The following is an 18,864-nucleotide window of genomic DNA, read 5'->3' on the forward strand; positions in this document are numbered from 1 at the left end:
TTTTTCTGCAATTAAAAGAGTTCGTGTCGGCACAATCCCTTTTTTTGTAGCATTGTTCACAATCAACAAGGCACAGATTAAAATGCTGACCCCTCATCACACGATGGACTGCCTCGCCTATTTTTTCTGATTGAAAACTAGAGACGCGTGAAGAAGATAGACGGAGCTCCACGTTTGTAACACTCATGCATCATCCCTGAAAATTCTTCCAAGTGGTTTTGATTTTTATGCTTGAAATATATTATTTTTTTTTAAAGGAGAACAAATTGACATCATTCCTTGAAGTTTATGCAGAATTGTCTTCGCATATAGAAGAAAATTTGCGGCAATTTTTAAGATGTGCCATTGAGTAGTTTTTCATTTAAAAAACAAAATAAGACAGGAAATCTGTGACGTTGTAAACCTACTACCGAGATACGTGGTTACGACACCGTCAATATGCTGAGCGTGAAAGCAGTCTTTGATTTCTGTTCCTGACATTGAGCCTTAAAGTGAAATAAAACCTCGTTTTCTCAACTCATAATTGTAGTGACTTGATGCGTTTCTACAACACTCAATTCAAATGGTGAATCACTCCGATTTTTTAGGGCTACATGGAAAAATGACATCCGTCTTTTTTCATCATGAAAGGGTTTTCCAGAAAACTGACGTTTGTTGGAAAAAACCAAGGTCATTTTTCTATTCAGCTGAAGAAAACCCCTCGGGAATACATCAATGGCATGCTTGCGACTTTTCCTGCTATTTCTGATAAAGCTGTTTTTCACTCAAGTGACAAGGTATAGTTATGCAATTGGATCGCATTTAGCAAGAAGGAACCAGCGCGGTGACAGTGTTTTCAAAATTATACAACTTTTTCTTTTCTTTTACAAATACTCAATATATGTACAATTTTAAAATGTACACGGTTATTTAGCTTTAAAATTGCCAATAATTTTGTGGGAAGCAAGAAAAATGTACTGTTCTGGGAAATTTTGTAGGTGATTACGGAGAAGTAACATTTTTACAACATTGTAATCGCGCTTGTTCCTTTTTACGAAACGCTATCCAATTATTGTCCACGAGAGATAGGGCCTCATACCTATCTAAGAGACAAAATTTTTAGTAGAACGTTTTTGTCGAGTGGGTAAAAAAATTGGATTTCGGGGATTTCGATGGATAAAATTGTCTCCAGTGTCCTACAGAATCAATCGCAAGCTTTTTTTTTCTCTTGAACGTTCGTGCCACTGAAGGACCAAATAAAGCTGCATCACATTAGAATTCTAAATTAATTTTTTCTGAAACCGCGCTTTTTGAACTGCAAAGTTTAGATCCTCACAACTAAAATGAAAGTTTTTAAAGTTTTTTATCCCAAAATATACATAAAAACAGCTCTCTGCTCTGATACCCAACAATTAATAATGAGTCCTTGTGGACCAATGTCCCTTTTTCCGTGGATTCTGACACAAGCATTTTTCATGCTTCCGGGTGCTAACTCCAAAGGAAATCTTGGTTTTTTCAATATTCCGCTGATTATAGGGAAATCCTCAAAAAAATGGAGAAAAACAAATGTCACCTCCGAATTTCACGCTGAAAATGCACTTGCAATCATCAGCTGAAAATATTGTTTCAATTCTCCTGAGGATCTGCAATGCAAAGGAGGGAGTGCTTTGTGATATATCGATTAGTCTGCCATTTAATCTAGGGGGAAGGATCGATAAACAGGGGTGTTCGCAACGAACACCTTAATGATCGATCTTTTGCCACAGCTTCAAATGGGAAATATCGATAATTGATCATTCATGCCTCGCCCCTGGATTTGTGCTATCCTCGACTAGGCCCACTGAGCGGTTCGTGTGTGGCAGCTCTCGTGACATTGAAAATTTTATTTCCATTTTTCGCTTGCTTTTCACGGTTTCTAGGCTCGTCGGTGTTTTCAGTTGCAGGGAAACTCGCTGTCGCTCAATTCTGCCACGAAACATTTTTCCTCGTATCGTTGGTTTTCTGCCACTATCTTCCTAACAGTGGCGAGGCGTGAATGATCGATTATCGATATTTCTCAATTTGAAGCTATGATAAAGAATCGATTATTATAGTGTTCGTTGAAAACGCCCTATTCATCAATCCTTTACCACAGAAAAAATGGAAAGATGGTTTAAATGGAAGATCAAATGACATATCACAAAGCAACTACGCCACTGCTTCCTAGGGAAAAACCCCATAATTCCAATGAAAATTGTATGTAGGAGCGATGTTCTTGGTTAGGGTAACAAATTACTCCTGTGCAGGGAAAAAATGTCAGCAATGACTAAATGCGAAAAATGCTTATCGCGATTTCAACGCCTGAAAATCTCAATTGTGTTTCATTTTCCTCAAGGAAAACTGATCAACATTTGTCCGTGCAATTTTTCCTGATTTTTTTTAAATGAGTGAAGAGATGCTACAGAAAAATTTGCAGAAAAATAGAGACTGTCGGGTAATTTTCTGTAAAAAAGAATACATGCTAGGAGACTTACAACGCCGTGATCTGAGACACGCCTTTTCGACTTTAGCAGATGATAATTGATAGAGTTAAGGAAAAATGGCTCAAAAAAGGCAACTCAAATTGTTCAACTAGAAAAAGACCGATTTTGGGAACAAAATATTGATTTATACTTTTTGATATGAATCGCCTACAATAGGTTAAAATTTCCAGGTATCCTTTCCATTGTAATGAAATGTTGAAAGTTTTTAAAAGGAAGTATCTCTGAAGCTGGCAATAGTAGTACCGGCAAACATTAACCTATACATCTCTAATTCGTGATTTATCGTTTTCTAACTTTTTGATGCCTCCATGGGTTTGACTTTTGGTTGTTTGTGCGCCCAAAAACGAAGGATTAACCCATCTATGCTTTATGAAATAGTCAATTAATTTTCATCTTCTTCCACTACAAGGCACACTGTGCCTAACTGCATGACATTTCGACGGTGAGAGTTTGCAAACACGTATTTCGGTTTTCATAGTTCACCTTTAAAGAAACAAAATAAGAGTGGAGATTTTGGAACACCGCAAACAAAATATGTGGTTACGGACTTTCACTGACGATATGACATTCGAACGTAGTTTCCACACGGATAAAATACGAATTTATCCCAAGACTTGTGAATCTTTTCCTTGAATTTTTGAAAACATTTTCACCCCAATTTAATGTAATTCAGAAATTTTATGGAAAGATATTAATGGAACACAAACATAAATTGTATATCGAGACAACTTTAAAAACATTCGAAGCTTCATGTATAGCGTCCTCTCTTAGGGAAGCAGAGTGGGTAACTGGCATCTTTTTCGAACTCATCGATTTTGGTTTCTCTGTATCGTTTCTGTGGTTGTGATCTTAATGAGTACTATCTTATCGAATATTCGGTTAAGGTATTCTCGTCAAAATGGTGCGTCCAAGATGACTTAATTACACCTGAGAAACACGTGATGACGAATAATTTAATCGAGAGAGTCAGTGGCGTGGTGTGCTTTGCTATAGATCGATTGTTCTGTCTTTTAAACCTATATAGAAAAAGATCGATAGACAGGGTGTTCGCAACGAACACCTTAATGATCGATTCTTTACCACAGCTGTTATCGGAAAGATATCTCACGTCTCACCACTGGAGGGAATTTCGGAGTGGTTTATTTTAAGAATAAAAATACAATTTCTGTACTCTTTTTGTCACGTTGGCATACCTAGTGGAGGGTTATAAAGTAGATGGAATCTATATCCTCCGAAGGAGTTTAATAGAAAAAGTTTATCTATGCTGCTGCGCCAAACTCAGAGTGGCATGGAAAAATTGAAAATCATGAGAGATTTGACAATTTTCTGAGGTAATTTGATGTATTTGTAATTTACAAATGAAATCTTTATTCTATGTTGAAATCATGACTACTACTTCAGACATGTCACTTTATAACACTCCCTGGCTCTCCATACGACACCTAACCACTAATGCCCTGTTTAAAACCACAACCCTTCGGGTATCGAGCACCTTAACATTTCAACTTCAATCCCTTGCTTCCACACGTCACGTATGTACACAAAATTTGACCGTGAAACACTTCCCGAATAAATATCCGCAAATGTTTTGGCCTTACTTTTGAATATAATCCTGAATGTTTCTTAGTCACATTTCTTGTGCAAATAATTGACGCATTATAACGTGACGAGATGATCCAAAATTCTAAAGAAACGTCCTAAAATCCAGAAATCGTCAACAGATCGATCGATTATCGAATCGATCTCGAAAGTGCTGAAAACAGCCTTAATAGAAGTTTAAGACTGGACATAAAACGTTAGGAGTACCTACATGTAAATAGGGAGAATACGGACATGTCGGTAATTTTGAGTATAGGTCATGGAGCTTTTAGGGCCAAAATGGGCAGCAAACCTATGAATTCAAACTTTCCTGAGTGATTTATTATTACCCAAGATTGTTGAGACCTGTCTTTTGTAAAGCACGTATTTTACTTGGTCTTTGCATAAACTACTCGTTTTTTGGGAAGAACGCTCATTTATGAACATTCTAGGCCATATTGCTTTGATATTGGAATCTGAAGATTGGTAGTTACATTTTTTCGTGTTAGAAGGTTGGCTGCTCTTTTGGGCCGTGAAAACTCCATATTTCGACAAGTGCGTACTCTTTCCATATACCTATCCGTATTCTAATATGTATTTACGGCAAAGCGAAAATTGTCATTTATACATTACGCAGAAAATGAGTGGCGATGAAAAAGAATATAATCCAGCGATAAACGTACTTTTTCTCGGAAGAAAAGAATCGGTACAATGATGCAATTTTTCCGCACTCGGGATCACAGCCTCGGATATTAATTTCACTCGGGTCGTGCACTAATACGCGTTCGGTTGCCTGCTCGCTCAAAACTGAAGCTAGGCGCCGAGGAAGGACAACAAATTGTGATGAGACTCTCTAGGTTGCCATTATGGGCAGCAAATTTTTTTTTTGTACAACTGGTGATATTGAAAACTGTCGACACACTTGAACTCGCCAGGGGAACGAAAATTTCAAGTTTCAATCTCAATCCATTGGCGGATCCAAAGGGGGAACGCAGGGACATACTGCCGTGCTAAAGAAAAACAACGTATGAACCTTCAGGTGCTGCCAAAATTCTTTTGATAAAACACGAATTTCCTGATAAATTTATAAATATTTTCCAATTTTTCAGGTATTTTTTTTGCAATTTCATCTAAAGTTCCTGAAAGTTTAGACGAAAAATTTTCATAACTTTCCTAAAAAATAAACATTTTATCGAAGGAAATTTGGCAACTCTCAAATGTTTATACGGCGTTTTTCCTTAGCACGCGGCGTACGCCCCCCCCCCTTCCCGTTTGCTCGAAATGAGGGGCAAAGAAAAAGAAAAGAAAGAAGGTAGGAAGGAACGAAGGAAAAAAGAAGAAAGGACGCGTATATTTGGTAATTATACATGACAAAATTGACTAAAATTGCATGTTAGATGCTCTGAAATTTTCGAAAATTTTCTGGGGGCCCTCCGAACCCCCCTTTCGCCCCCACATCCGAAGTGTCCGGATTCTCCTTTACCTCAATCTTCCTTTCCTCCTTATAGACGTATTCTTGGAAGCAAGCAGCAGTTAGCGGGAAAAATAAATTAGAATAATGTATTATGTTAAACTTATTTGACTGCTTTCCGCTGAATTAAATTATCAGAAAAGGGAGTTAAAAGGAAAGAGGAAGTGAAAGAAAAAAATTTTCCCATGGCAGAGAAAAATAGAGAATAATAATGACGAGCCTTTCTCTTAAAGAAAACCCGTTGACACTTATTTTGATTGATTGAAATTTTGATTCAAAATCATCGCGTGAAAATTGAGCATGGAATTACCTTAATACTTTACTTTTTTGAGGAAAAAACATCAACATAGTAAAAAAAACAAAAAAACCAAGGGTGATCATGGAGTGGAGTTCAAAACTCAGAATAGTTTTTGCCACAACGTTGATTTGCTTCTCTTCTTAAAATACTAAAGCATGCGCGGAAACTTTTGATATTTTTTCATGGAGATCTGTGGTTTTGCAAGTTCTTCAGCATATTGCTGCACGCAGGATAATTTTTGACCTTTATTTCTCAAAAATAGAATAGTTGTTTAAGTACTTTAGTAACACCGATATTTCATGTGCAACGTATCACAAGTTTTTCGCCTCAAAATACCCTTTTAACACATATTTTTGATACTTACGTGTTTCAATATTCTTATTACCGACATAAAAGCGGATGCAATAACGTCGAAATTTTAGAATTAGAGCACCACGCTCTGACGTATCATAAAGTTGAACTCTTACTCTCTCAAACACCACTATCACTGCATTTAGGAGCCTGTTTTGCTTATAAATGTGCGCGAAGCAACTATTCAAACACCTGAGCGTGGCACGGTATCACTCGAAATTGAAGGCAAACTTAACGCACCAACTCACTCGGTTGATTCTTGCAATGGCTAAGGTCGCTGGATTTTAAGGGATAAAAATTAAAATGAACGTTAACTATACTAAACTTAGCGTACAGCGCGAAGCAACTATTCGACCACCCGAGCGTAGTACAGTATCACTCAAAATTGAAGGCGAACTTAAGGCACTAGTTCACTAGGCAAATTCTTGCAAGAGGATACAACTTAATATTTTTACTAACGTTTCCTATGTCTAACAAAGATTTACTCATATAAAATCATAAACGCAAATAATAGCAGGGCTAAACCCCTAAAGTTTCAAAAATGCTTGATGAAAGAGTATTTGATGCGGAAAAATTGGGAATAAATTGGATATAAGATGTCAATGCACGCAAATATTTGTTACAACTGCACTCGTTTATTTTTGTGGAGAAATATGAGGTAAAAAACGTTGCGCACAGCACCATACTGACTAATAAAACCACGTATTCTAAAATAAAAGAAGAAAAGTTTATTTAATTAATATTTCTCTCAGAGGGGAGGTGAATCAACATTGTGGCATGAACTTTTATCAGTTTTGAATACTATTTTGTTGTCACACTTGAGACATTTTAATCTATTTTGTTGATTTGTCTCCAATCCAAAAATAAAGTAGGAGTAGACATTTTTCATGTGTTTCCTCTAAATTGGTCGCCTATAGCAGAAAATTAATTCAAATTAATTGCCAGGGCCGGATTAAGGGGATGGCTACATGGGCCGCGGCCCATGGCGACAAATCTAAGGGGCGGCAAAAATTTGCAATTTTTTTAAGTGTAGGTGTAAAAAAAATCGAATTAAGACAAAAAATTACAAACGAGAAAAGGCGACAAAATCTCTCATTTATTAAGAGTGTAGTAATTTCTAATTTTGTCGTCACTTAGCGATACAAGAGACAGTACCTTCAATTAGTCGCGTTAAGAGAGAAACCAAACACGCAATTTGGCCTGGAACGGCGCGACTTAGAGAGAAATGATAACGAGAGATGAAAAGGAGAAGCCCTCGGCGCGGCGATCGGCATGTAACACACATTAGCGCCTACAAGACTGCACGAATACTTCTCACATTGCATCAAACACAGTGCGGTCATTCCGGTCAGCGTGAAACGGATAGCGCCAACAAGACTGCGTGAATACTTCACGCTTTGCGCCAAACATGGAAGGCCTTGTCCACACAGAGATAGATTTACGAAACGTAACTTTCGCGCAAAGTTCCGTGAACTTTTGCTAGTAGTGTTGACAGGGCTTTCCCAAAAAATGTGTTCAACACGAGTAAATGCGTCTTATGCACCCCTCCCCCGCTAGCACGTTCACTTGATGATTTTTATCGAGTTTCAAAACGAATGAGAAGGGAGCGGCAAAATACAGGCGACCCATGGGCGGCAAGTAGGTGAATCTGGCCCTGTTAATTGCGGCTGGCTAATCCTAACAATTTTAATGCTATCTTGTTGTTTTACTGAGATTATTTGATCTCATTTGCAGGAGTTTATGATTAAAAAAATCCACAAAAATAAGAATGCATTCCTTTTGACTTGAGGATTATAAACTACAAAATGGACAGTGACCATCATCCGTCTATCTGAATTACATGTCATCTTTTTTCATCTCATATACCCCCCCCCCCCCCCCCTAGAAAACTAGGCGACGTGCTACCTTAATCTCTCGTGAATGTATACTTTTTGTAATCCATGGTAAATTCAAAGAAAGTTTTGTGGCGTTCTTTTGGCTAAATTTCGGTGTATACACCGAAATTTAACAACTAAAATATGAGATGAAAAAAAGAGAGGTAAAATTCAAGTAGGCTGATTTTCCTTACATCCGTCTAAGTATAGAAACTTTACAGACGGCTTCAAACACTGCACATGCACTGCTTGAGAAGATTACCGCGGCAAAACTTGAAGTTTTCCTCAACTACACCTCTTCTGCCCCACTTGCTATTATTCTTGTATCAGTGCTTGAACTGAGAGTTCCATTCTTTACGAATATTTTGACGCGAGATAAGTTGTAAATAAGTGAAGAGCCATACAGAATAGGCATTCGGAATAATATTTTTCAACATACAAATCTCTTTCATCGCTCTATGAGCGAGAAAATTCAGTTTCAGGACAAGGATAATTATCATTCGGACACATTTAACTGGGATGAGCCTTTCTGCATTTCACGTCGCCTAGTTTTTATTTACATTTTTTTAAAATATTTTTAATTTTTTTATTTTGTTTTCAAAGGAGATTGATCAACTGAAATTCGCATTACAAAATACGGTACTGCGGTTTCTTGCACCAGAAACATCATCCTTTTAGATTTAATGAATTCAAAAAGTATAATTTTAAAAAGAATATTCCAACATTGAAGTGACACAGAAATAAATCATAAAAATTGCAGCTATTCAGCAATTACATACTTTTTTATGTTATGTAAATAATCACTTCAGCAGAAGAGATTATTCGAGTTATACATGGTTCGCCTTATACAACTCCGATTTTCTTAAGAGATAAACTGAATGGGCTCATTTAGTTAGAGGCGTTTACAACGCTTCCGGCTTTGGAAAAACACTTTATGAAGACTCAAATGTTACCAAAGTTCTTTTGATATATTTGGAAGATTTGTGCATGTATTCCCTCTAAATTTTCAGAGCATTTTATCCATAATTCCATCTGAAGCATCTAAACATTTTGAGAATAATTATTCATGACTTTTTTCAATAATAAAATACATATTTTATTAGAGGAAATTAGGGAGCCTTTAAATGTTTTATGACATTTTTCCTTAGCACGACAGAATGATCGTTTGAGTTGTAAGGTGTCGGAGAAGGAGAAAGGGAATGAGAAACTAAAGACAGGAACCAATTATCCCTGCTAAAAATTGGCGATAGGAGCTGCATTTCAAAATACCATAGGAATCTTTATGGCCGAATGGAGAAGGCGATAGAAAATCATATAGCTGGCTGAAAAAAGTGGAAAAAATCATACAACTGGGCTACACGAAGCGATAAAAAATTATACAGCCGGGCTATAGTTCCTATCGCCGGGCTTCACACTTTATCGCCTGGTTGTTGCTCTTTCGCCATTGGCTATAAAAGGCTATGGGAAATTGTGTAGAAATTCGTGTGCTTTCTAAATCCTTAAGTTTGTACGGAATTACCTTAATATTTACAAAACGCACAATATATTTTCCTTTACTACATATTTTTTTTCATCAATTAAAATGAGAATAGTCCATACAGAGTGTGCACACATTTCAAAATCATGAGTTGAAAAACGCTGACTCCGCGAAGTTAAATATTAGAGCCTAACACAAAGCGGAGCGGCGGCGCACTGGCGCCTACAAACCTAACAGGGATACTTCACGCATTGCGCAATGCGTGAAGTATCCCTGTTAGGTTTGTAGGCGCCAATGCGCGTTTTGCGCTGGCTGCCCGCCCGCCCGCCGCGCCGCGCCGCGCCGCAGCGTACCACGGCCCAAAAAGAGAGCGGTAGTCCAAAAAGTCACTGTGTCCTTGCATCCGTAATTAGTAACGTTTAGCATACACTTTATCGCCAGGCCGTTGCTTAATCGCCATCGGCTATAAAAGGCTATAAGAAATTGTGTTGCCGGCTATGGAAGCTATTGGAAATCTTACAGCCGGCTGTAGGTGTAGGTCTATGGTATATTGGAACACAGATTCTACTGCCAAGTTTTACCAGGGAATTATCATGTTTAATTGCTGAGATTTAAAGTGTACTGCAATACAGTTCTGGTGTCCCAAACAAACTTCATCACTTCTCGCGACCAAATGCGCCAAGTTTGCCAAGTTTTGGGATAAGAATTTACCTCAGATTTTTAAGCATTTTTTTACATTTAATGCAATACCTGTGTAAAAAAATTAAGCGCACTTCAAGAAAATTAGCCAGTTGCGCTAGTCATGGAATCGTGTTTCGATGATTTCAGATCATAAATCAGCAACAAATAATAATACCCGAACACCAAGTTTACCAACTTAAAATCGCAAATCTTCCTCTTTTCTAGGAACTCAATTATCAAAATGCGATTTTTCACACGTATAACTGACCCATTTAACGTGCGTAAAAATCATTGTAAACATTCGCTCTGAATCATGCGGAACGGTATGACTTACGTGGCTTCTTCCGATACGCTCGAGGCTTCTTACGCTCCCTACTACCTCATCTACTGCGCTACGATCGTATCGCACCCAGTGGCCTGGCGTGAATTGCGATGTATCGATTGTTATGCCATTTAAACCTATGGAAAAGGATCGATAAACAGGGTGTTCGCAGCGAACACCTTAATAATCGATTCTTTACCATAGTTTTAAATGGCATAACAATCGATACATCGCAATTCACGCCACGCCACTGATCGCACCGTGCTGCGGAAAACACAGTAACTCCAACATTTTCTGATGGCATACCTACCTATTGCTAAAGATTTCAACGGACAGAAATATTGAAAATGGGCCGTTCACGCGAAGCTATAAACTTGCTAGTAAAAAATAAGTTGTGCATGTGACTGCGAGCTGGATGGTATGAACCCGTTCATTAGTAAACACGCTACATTTTAGGGAACTATGAATGCATGGGAAGAATATACATGAATTAGGGGCCCAGTAGTCGAATGACATTCCAGATTTTTAACAGCGTATTTACTCGCCTTAAAAATGGATATGAAACACCGCAACCAGAGAGGGCCCTTCTTGCACCCAGCACCTCAATTTGTCGCTTCTCAAACGAAGCAACATAATGTCATTCCAAGTTTGCCAAATTGACTCAAACAATCAGTTTATTCTAAAATAATGTACATGTGAATATTGTATCCAAAATTTGTCTAATTTTTACGTGAAACCCGAGGAAAAATCAGTGAAATTTTCAGTTACGAATGTCCAATTTATCCCATAGAGTATCCCAATGCATCTTGTCTTCTGGTTCATATGCAATTTGCGAGGGGAAACTTGGCAACATTGAAATTGAGTTACGTTCTTTCATGAGGGAAACTACGAGTTTGCCGCCCTCATGACATAACGATGTAACTGCACTTCTTGACGAACCCTGTCGTGCATAAAACTCGATGCTTTCCTGAGCTCATTTGGATCGCGCCAATACGTGGAAAGGAACCAAGCCACATCGGCTATTGCCAAATTTAATTGGATAGCTAATTTTTTACATAAAAACGGTTGTGCGGATTTTTGTGCGAATTTCAGTGAATTTTTTGCATAGTGTGGAGTAAACTTACCAAAATTTTCAAAGGAATCCGCATAAACATTCTCTTGCAAAAAATTAAATTGCGCCCAAATAATTTCGGCAATAGGTTGGTTTAGTTCGTTTGTACTAAACGCGGTCCAAATGTCCATAAAAGGGGAAAATTTTCAATATTGACTGGTACAACGTCCTTCTAATGGGTAGTTTCTCCATTGAATTTTCGGTTAAGGAACACTGGGGAAAAAAAACACATTGGATCTAGAGTCCAGACTCTTGAAAACATTGACAAGAAAAGATACTCTTGATTCAATCGGATTTTTGCTTGAATCAAAACGAAATTCGCTTTAACTAAGAGGCTTGGTTCTTGATTTAAGGTAGATTCTGATTGAATCAAGAGTACTTTTTCTTGCCGATGTTTTTAAGAGTCTGGACTCTAGATTCAATGTGTTTTTTTTCCAGTGAAAGCGAAATTCTTGTTGCTTTGCCGATATGGCTTGGTTCCTTTCTGCTAAACACGGTCCAATTCTGAGTGTGGTTATGCTTTTTCGTCGGCCATGCGACGGATCACAGAGGGTACACCCACGCATTTTTAAATCACCAACAACCGAGCCGGCGAGACACCCACCAACACCGCCGCCACCGGCGACAACTTATTTACACGTTATCAGGGTCCCCCTAATTGCAGTTGTGTCAATACAAATAAGTGTGACAGACACTTACCGCGGCTGAGGCTTGAGTCGCGTCGCTCCCGCGCCGACGACAACACTCCGAATTTGCGGATGGGACGAAAACGGCGAAAACACCGGCGTCGGAAACGGAAACCGGCTTCGAGTGACCGGTATCGAAATTTGATCGGTCGTGCCTTCAACGGCCCCCGCGTGTCACTGGCGAAGATCCTCGACTGGCCAGGTTTTATCATCCTCGTGAAAGAAGTCTCGTTCATGACGCGTTGCCTGGTTTCTGGGGAAAATTTCGACGGAAAATGGGAATGAATCACGTAATACGTCGCACAGTGGAACGAGCGAATAAGAGAGGTCGGATATGAAATTTTTGGCTGAGATTTCAAACTTTTATGTTGATTTCGTCACATTCAATTTCAAGGAGTGTTTCTGAAAGGAAATTTTACGAAAATTTTTTACGAAAAATGGGAATAAATCACATAATACGTCGCACAAGGAATCGAGCAAATGATCGAGGTCGGACGAGGAATTTTTGGCTAAAATTTCAAACTTTGATGTTGTCGCAAATTTAATTCCAAGGAGTGTTTTTGATATGAAATTTCACAAAAAAATCAATGAAACCGCACTTAAACTTTTTTGCTTCACATTTTCAAAAATATAAAGCTTTCAAAGTTTTTAGATTTTGTCCAACTTCTCCTATTGAGTCGGCCCAGTGTGTGCAGTTTCCCTCACCATAGAAAGTAACTGCATTCCTATGTTGCCAAATTTTCCGTTGCGAATTGCATTTTTACGAGAAGAAATTTGGGCGTTCCTAACTGAAAATTTCTCTGATTTTTCTTCTGATCTCATGCAAATATCAGAAAAAATTTGGGGGAAATTGCACGAGTAGGTATATCGTTTTGAAAAACTGAATTATTAGTCAATTTTCCAACCTTGTATTGGAGTTATGTTCCTTCGTCCGGGAACGACGAATAGAGAGGATTAAAGCACCTATATGGGAAGAATACAGACGTGTCGAAATATAGAGCCCTTAGGGCGCAAAAGGGCTGCCGACCCTCTAGCTCAAAGAATGTCACTACCAATCTTCAGATTCCAATTTCAAACCGAGAAGGCCGACAATGTTCATAAATGAGCGTTCTCCCGCAAAAATGAGTGAATTTATGCAAAAGCTAAATCAAATATGTGTTTAACAAACGACGAGTCATAACAATTGTAATTATAAATCATTCTGGACCATTTGAATTCATAGGTTGGCTGCCCTTTCGAGCCCTGAGAGTTCTATGTCCTGACCTTAAAATTACCGACATGTCCACACTCTCCCTATATGGGAGGTACTCTAAAGGGGATCAAGGAAAGCGTGCTCGTTTTTCAGGAAAGTTGCAGATCCGATGCCTGTGGAAGGGGATGAGATGGGGGGGGGGTGTAAAATATCCCAACTTTCAGTTGGAATCAATTTATGAGCTATAGATTCACTCACGTGACAAAGGAGATTTTTGATTTCTGCCCGAAAAAATGCCGTGTTTTTGGTAAATTTAGGTTGATTTTCTGTCGATCTGACCAACGAACACGGTTTGATCGATTGACCAAATCTCTAGAAGAATATCGGATCGAGCAATCTGCGTATCACAGGTCTTTTTTTTGAAGAGATTGACCAATCAAATGCCTAGTAAATTTACCGTATTCGGGAAGAAAAGAACTGAACATGAAAATTTGTTATTACGCATGACGAGAAGATTTTTCGCTAGAATCGACACCGCGGCGTAAAATTTCATCAGAATTTTCGCCGAGTTTTCCTACGAGCGAATGACTTCGGCCCACGTATGTTCAATTCAGCTCCTGCGTTTTAAGTTTAACTTTTAGAAAGTTCAATTTTGCAATGCGCATAAAACCCGCCTGAACAACTTAAATGAGCTGAAGTCTCGAATGAATCATTAAAATCCCAGTTTCTAGAACAAAACGAAACAATTTTGCGAAGGATTTTGAGGATATGAGTAACTGAACTTTCGTTGGAATTATACCTGTACATGTATGTATTAAAATAGCTCAATTACAAAGAGAGTTCTTACATCATGAATGTGGGTACCCGAATTGTATCGATGATGAAACTCCCAAACCTATCGTATCCCAAATGTATCTCAGTTTGCGACGTTGTGGACTTCTTGTCGTTCTTTATTTTTTAAATCGAGAATTACTCAACGTGAAATCTTAAAAACGACCGTGATTTCCCCTCTTTGAGCGAAGTAAGTTTCAGAAAAACTTCAAGGAATGATGTTGATCTGTTCTCTTTCAAAAGAAATGAAATAGGAGCGGAGATTTTTAAACGTTGCAAACGAGATACGTGGTTTGGGAGAGTCACCGTCGATATGACAAAACATCACAAGGAAAATTAGTAACTTAAAGTTAAAAGAAGCAACAAAATACCTGGGACGTTCCGGGGTAAACTCACCCCTTTCGGTTTAATACTACCAATTCCACTAATCCTTTCCGACTAATTAGTGTCTTGGTTAAGTATAATATTTTTTATATTAACCAATTTAGGTTTAATTCTATAAATTTAAATGTAAAAATTATGATTTTTATTTATGGTTTAAGAATTTCTGGATTTCCACCTTTTCTTGGATGGTTTCGGTTACCGTGTTCAGCACTTCAAGGGACGAGATTCACTAAGGAATGCGGAAAAATATACACAGGAGTAAATATGAAAATAAATAAAAACCATAAGTAGGAAGATAAGTTATCAGACGATGTTTTTGTAACCCGAGCTTTCATTCTTCGAAAGTTCAGCCTAGGTTGAGCCCGAGTAATTACACTCATTGTTACGCTTTTTTCATAAAAGCGGATTTGACGGAAGCAGAGGAGCTATTTTCCTTTCGCCTTACGCTCTTTTTCTTCTTATTTTAAATGCTTTGGGAGGCTTAACCTCGACTCGCAACGAATTCACATGTCAGCAGTATTAAGTTCAACATATTGCAGCATACTGTCCACGTCAGATTCCGTCATACAATTCAGCTCCTGCGTTTTAAGTTTAACTTTTAGAAAGTTCAATTTTGCAATGCGCATAAAACCCGTCTGAACAATTTAAATGAGCTGAGGTCTCGAATGAATCATTGAAATCCCAGTTTCTAGAACAAAACGAAACAATTTTGCGAAGGATTTTGAGGATATGAGTAAATGAACTTTCGTTGGAATTATACCTGTACATGTATGTATTGAAATAGCTCAATTACAAAGAGAGTTCTTACATCTTAAATGTGGGTACCCGAATTATATCGATGATGAAACTCCCAAACCTATCGTATCCCAAATGTATCTCCGTTTGCGACGTTGTGGACTTCTTGTCATACCTACTTCATTTTTTAAATCGAGAATTACTCGACGTGAAATCTTAAAAACGACCGTGATTTCCCCTCTTTGAGCGAAGTAAGTTCCAGAAAAACTTCAAGGAATGATGTTGATTTGTTCTCTTTTAAAAAAAATAAGATAGGAGCGGAGATTTTTAAACCGCATACGAGATACGTGGTTTGGGAGAGTCACCGTCGATATGACAAATCGTCACGAGGAAAATTAGTAACTTAAAGTTAAAAGAAGCAACAAAATACCTGGGACGTTCCGGGGTAAACTCACCCCTTTCGGTTTAATACTACCAATTCCACTAATCCTTTCCGACTAATTAGTGTCTTGGTTAAGTATAATATTTTTTATATTAACCAATTTAGGTTTAATTCTATAAATTTAAATGTAAAAATTATGATTTTTATTTATGGTTTAAGAATTTCTGGATTTCCACCTTTTCTTGGATGGTTTCGGTTACCGTGTTCAGCACTTCAAGGGACGAGATTCACTAAGGAATGCGGAAAAATATACACAGAAGTAAATAGGAAAATAAATAAAAACTATAAGTAGGAAGATAAGTTATCAGACGATGTTTTTGTAACCCAAGCTTTCATTCTTCGAAAGTTCAGCCTAGGTTGAGCCCAAGTAATTACACTCATTGTTACGCTTTTTTCATAAAAGCGGATTTGACGGAAGCAGAGGAGCTATTTTCCTTTCGCCTTACGCTCTTTTTCTTCTTATTTTATATGCTCTGGGAGGCTTAACATCGACTCGCAACGAATTCACATGTCAGCAGTATTAAGTTCAACATATTGCAGCACACTGTCCACGTCAGATTCCGTCATACAGGGTGAGCGAAAAGTCCCCGACCCCCCCTCTAACTTTTGAACGAATTGAGCTAGGGAAACGAAACTTTGGGGATGTTCCTATCTCAAAGGGGACCATCTTTTGGGGGGGTCAAAATTTTGGTCCCCCCCTCAGGGGGGGACGGGGGCCCCCCAACTTTTTTTTTTCAAATGGCAACCCCTATCTTGTGATACCTCATTCGAAAGAGCATAAAAAACTAAGAATTTTGGCGCAAACCGCAGATCAATATCTTAACTTTTGACCGAGTTATGATAGGTCAAAGGTCAACTTTGACCTATTTTTAAAAAATCATAACTCCGGTTCAAATTATCGTAAAGGAAAAAATAAAACGGGAAAATGTACCAAATTGTGTCCGCTTTTAAGTAAAAATTGCAAAAATCACTTCGATTTAATTTTAAGGGGGGGCTCGGACCCCCAAATACGTCAATTCAAAGGTCATTCAATTTTCCCGCGAAATAAGCCAATTTCCCCTGGATTTGCCGCCACATTATCTCAGTAAGGTCAAAATCAGTTCAACATTACGTTGGCAAGTCCCCAAATTTCGGGAAAAGTTAAAAAAAATGATATTTAAGGTAATTAAATTTGACCGTTTAAATATCATTTTTTTTAACTTTTCCCGAAATTTGGGGACTTGCCAACGTAATGTTGAACTGATTTTGACCTTACTGAGATAATGTGGCGGCAAATCCAGGGGAAATTGGCTTATTTCGCGGGAAAATTGAATGACCTTTGAATTGACGTATTTGGGGGTCCGAGCCCCCCCTTAAAATTAAATCGAAGTGATTTTTGCAATTTTTACTTAAAAGTGGACACAATTTGGTACATTTTCCCGTTTTATTTTTTCCTTTACGATAATTTGAACCGGAGTTATGATTTTTTAAAAATAGGTCAAAGTTGACCTTTGACCTATCATAACTCGGTCAAAAGTTAAGATATTGATCTGCGGTTTGCGCCAAAATTCTTAGTTTTTTATGCTCTTTCGAATGAGGTATCACAAGATAGGGGTTGCCATTTGAAAAAAAAAAAGTTGGGGGGCCCCCGTCCCCCCCTGAGGGGGGGACCAAAATTTTGACCCCCCCAAAAGATGGTCCCCTTTGAGATAGGAGCATCCCCAAAGTTTCGTTTCCCTAGCTCAATTCGTTCAAAAGTTAGAGGGGGGGTCGGGGACTTTTCGCTCACCCTGTAGAACAGGCACTGGCGTGCTATGCTTAGCTCAATGTTTACCTCTTGAACAAGTATGACGTATGAGGACGTAGATCATGACGTTATATTTTGATGACGATCACAAAATCGAGTTCTTCGACGCAGCATGTATTTTGGATTTAACCGCTTGTTTATAAAATTACGAGGGAGGTCGATGCCACTGGTTTTACTGGTTCCTTTATTTAGATGTATGTTAAGTAATCGATTCTTGGGGAGGCAGCTTGCCTCCTCTGAAATCGATATTTTTACTGGATTTAATGTGAGGAAAAACAGTGTTGCCAACTTTATATTTTAATGGATTTAAATGGAGGGAAAACAGTGTTGCCAACTTGTATAGTTGCAACTGTCTGTGGATTAGCTTCGGAAAAACATAGTTCCAATTTTTTACCTCAAAATTTCAAATTTTTGGTAAAAATGTTGAATAAAAGAAGCTCCCGATGGTAATGTACAAATCACATCACAAAGAAAAATTCAATTTTTTCAAAACCAGAAGGAGCGTTGTTTCGAATATGTAACATGTAACAGTGTAACAACATGACGTAGCGGCGTAAATGCAATTCCCATGCTTCAGAAAAAATTAGGATGTGTTAGTTCTTATCTCGTTTTAAAAGAGCGTCACTAAAACATTGCATTAATTGTTTCAAGAGAATTTTAAGAACATTTTTGAGCATCATTGAACAATTAGTGAGAGGCTTCAGATAGTATTTTAGTATCCTCTAGCTAATTCTGTATCCTTTTCCTGGTGTACAGATACCTATAAATAAAATGAGACAGACTTCTATAAAATATCAAATTATTAATCAATTATCTAAAATCCAACTTATAAACCTAAACCTACAAATTAAATAAATTATTAAGACGTTATTACAAGGCGCAAAAGTGGAATTTTTTAAAAAATTGATTTATTAATGATTTCAAGTATAACTAGTTTTAACGCATATTATGTGGAAAATTAGCCCCCAAATTCCAAATTTTAAGCATACAAAAGTCAGTTCAACCTTTCTCTCCGCCTTAGGGATCCATATGTTATTCTGGAACTTCAAACACGTATTCCTCGAAATAGCAAAAACTGCACCTATGCGCCTAGTCCTCCAAGCTCCTCAATTAGGGTTAAGAAATAAAAATATCTTACAACCGA

The 18,864-nt window shown here is 37.9% G+C and overlaps 2 protein-coding genes across 5 annotated transcripts in view; one reads left to right on the forward strand and one right to left on the reverse strand.

Moving 5' to 3' along the window:
- The window catches only part of LOC109037242 (small integral membrane protein 14), a 39,123-nt gene extending 26,546 nt beyond the window's left edge, over positions 1 to 12,577 (reverse strand). The window contains exon 1 of one of the 4 annotated variants that reach the window (XM_019051817.2): positions 12,364 to 12,577. In XM_019051817.2, the coding sequence (XP_018907362.2) occupies positions 12,364 to 12,562 (199 nt within the window). In that variant the 5' untranslated portion in view covers positions 12,563 to 12,577. Of the gene's footprint in view, positions 1 to 4,707; positions 4,916 to 12,363 lie in introns of those variants that run through there. The other 3 variants (XM_019051815.2, XM_019051816.2, XM_072303850.1) reach the window with 3 other exon arrangements.
- Positions 1 to 18,864, forward strand: part of DAT (Sodium-dependent dopamine transporter) — a 69,258-nt gene that overhangs the window by 6,491 nt on the left and 43,903 nt on the right. The window lies entirely within an intron of this gene.

Source organism: Bemisia tabaci, chromosome 8, assembly GCF_918797505.1.
Source record: "Bemisia tabaci chromosome 8, PGI_BMITA_v3".
Classification (NCBI taxonomy): Eukaryota; Metazoa; Arthropoda; class Insecta; order Hemiptera; family Aleyrodidae; genus Bemisia; species Bemisia tabaci.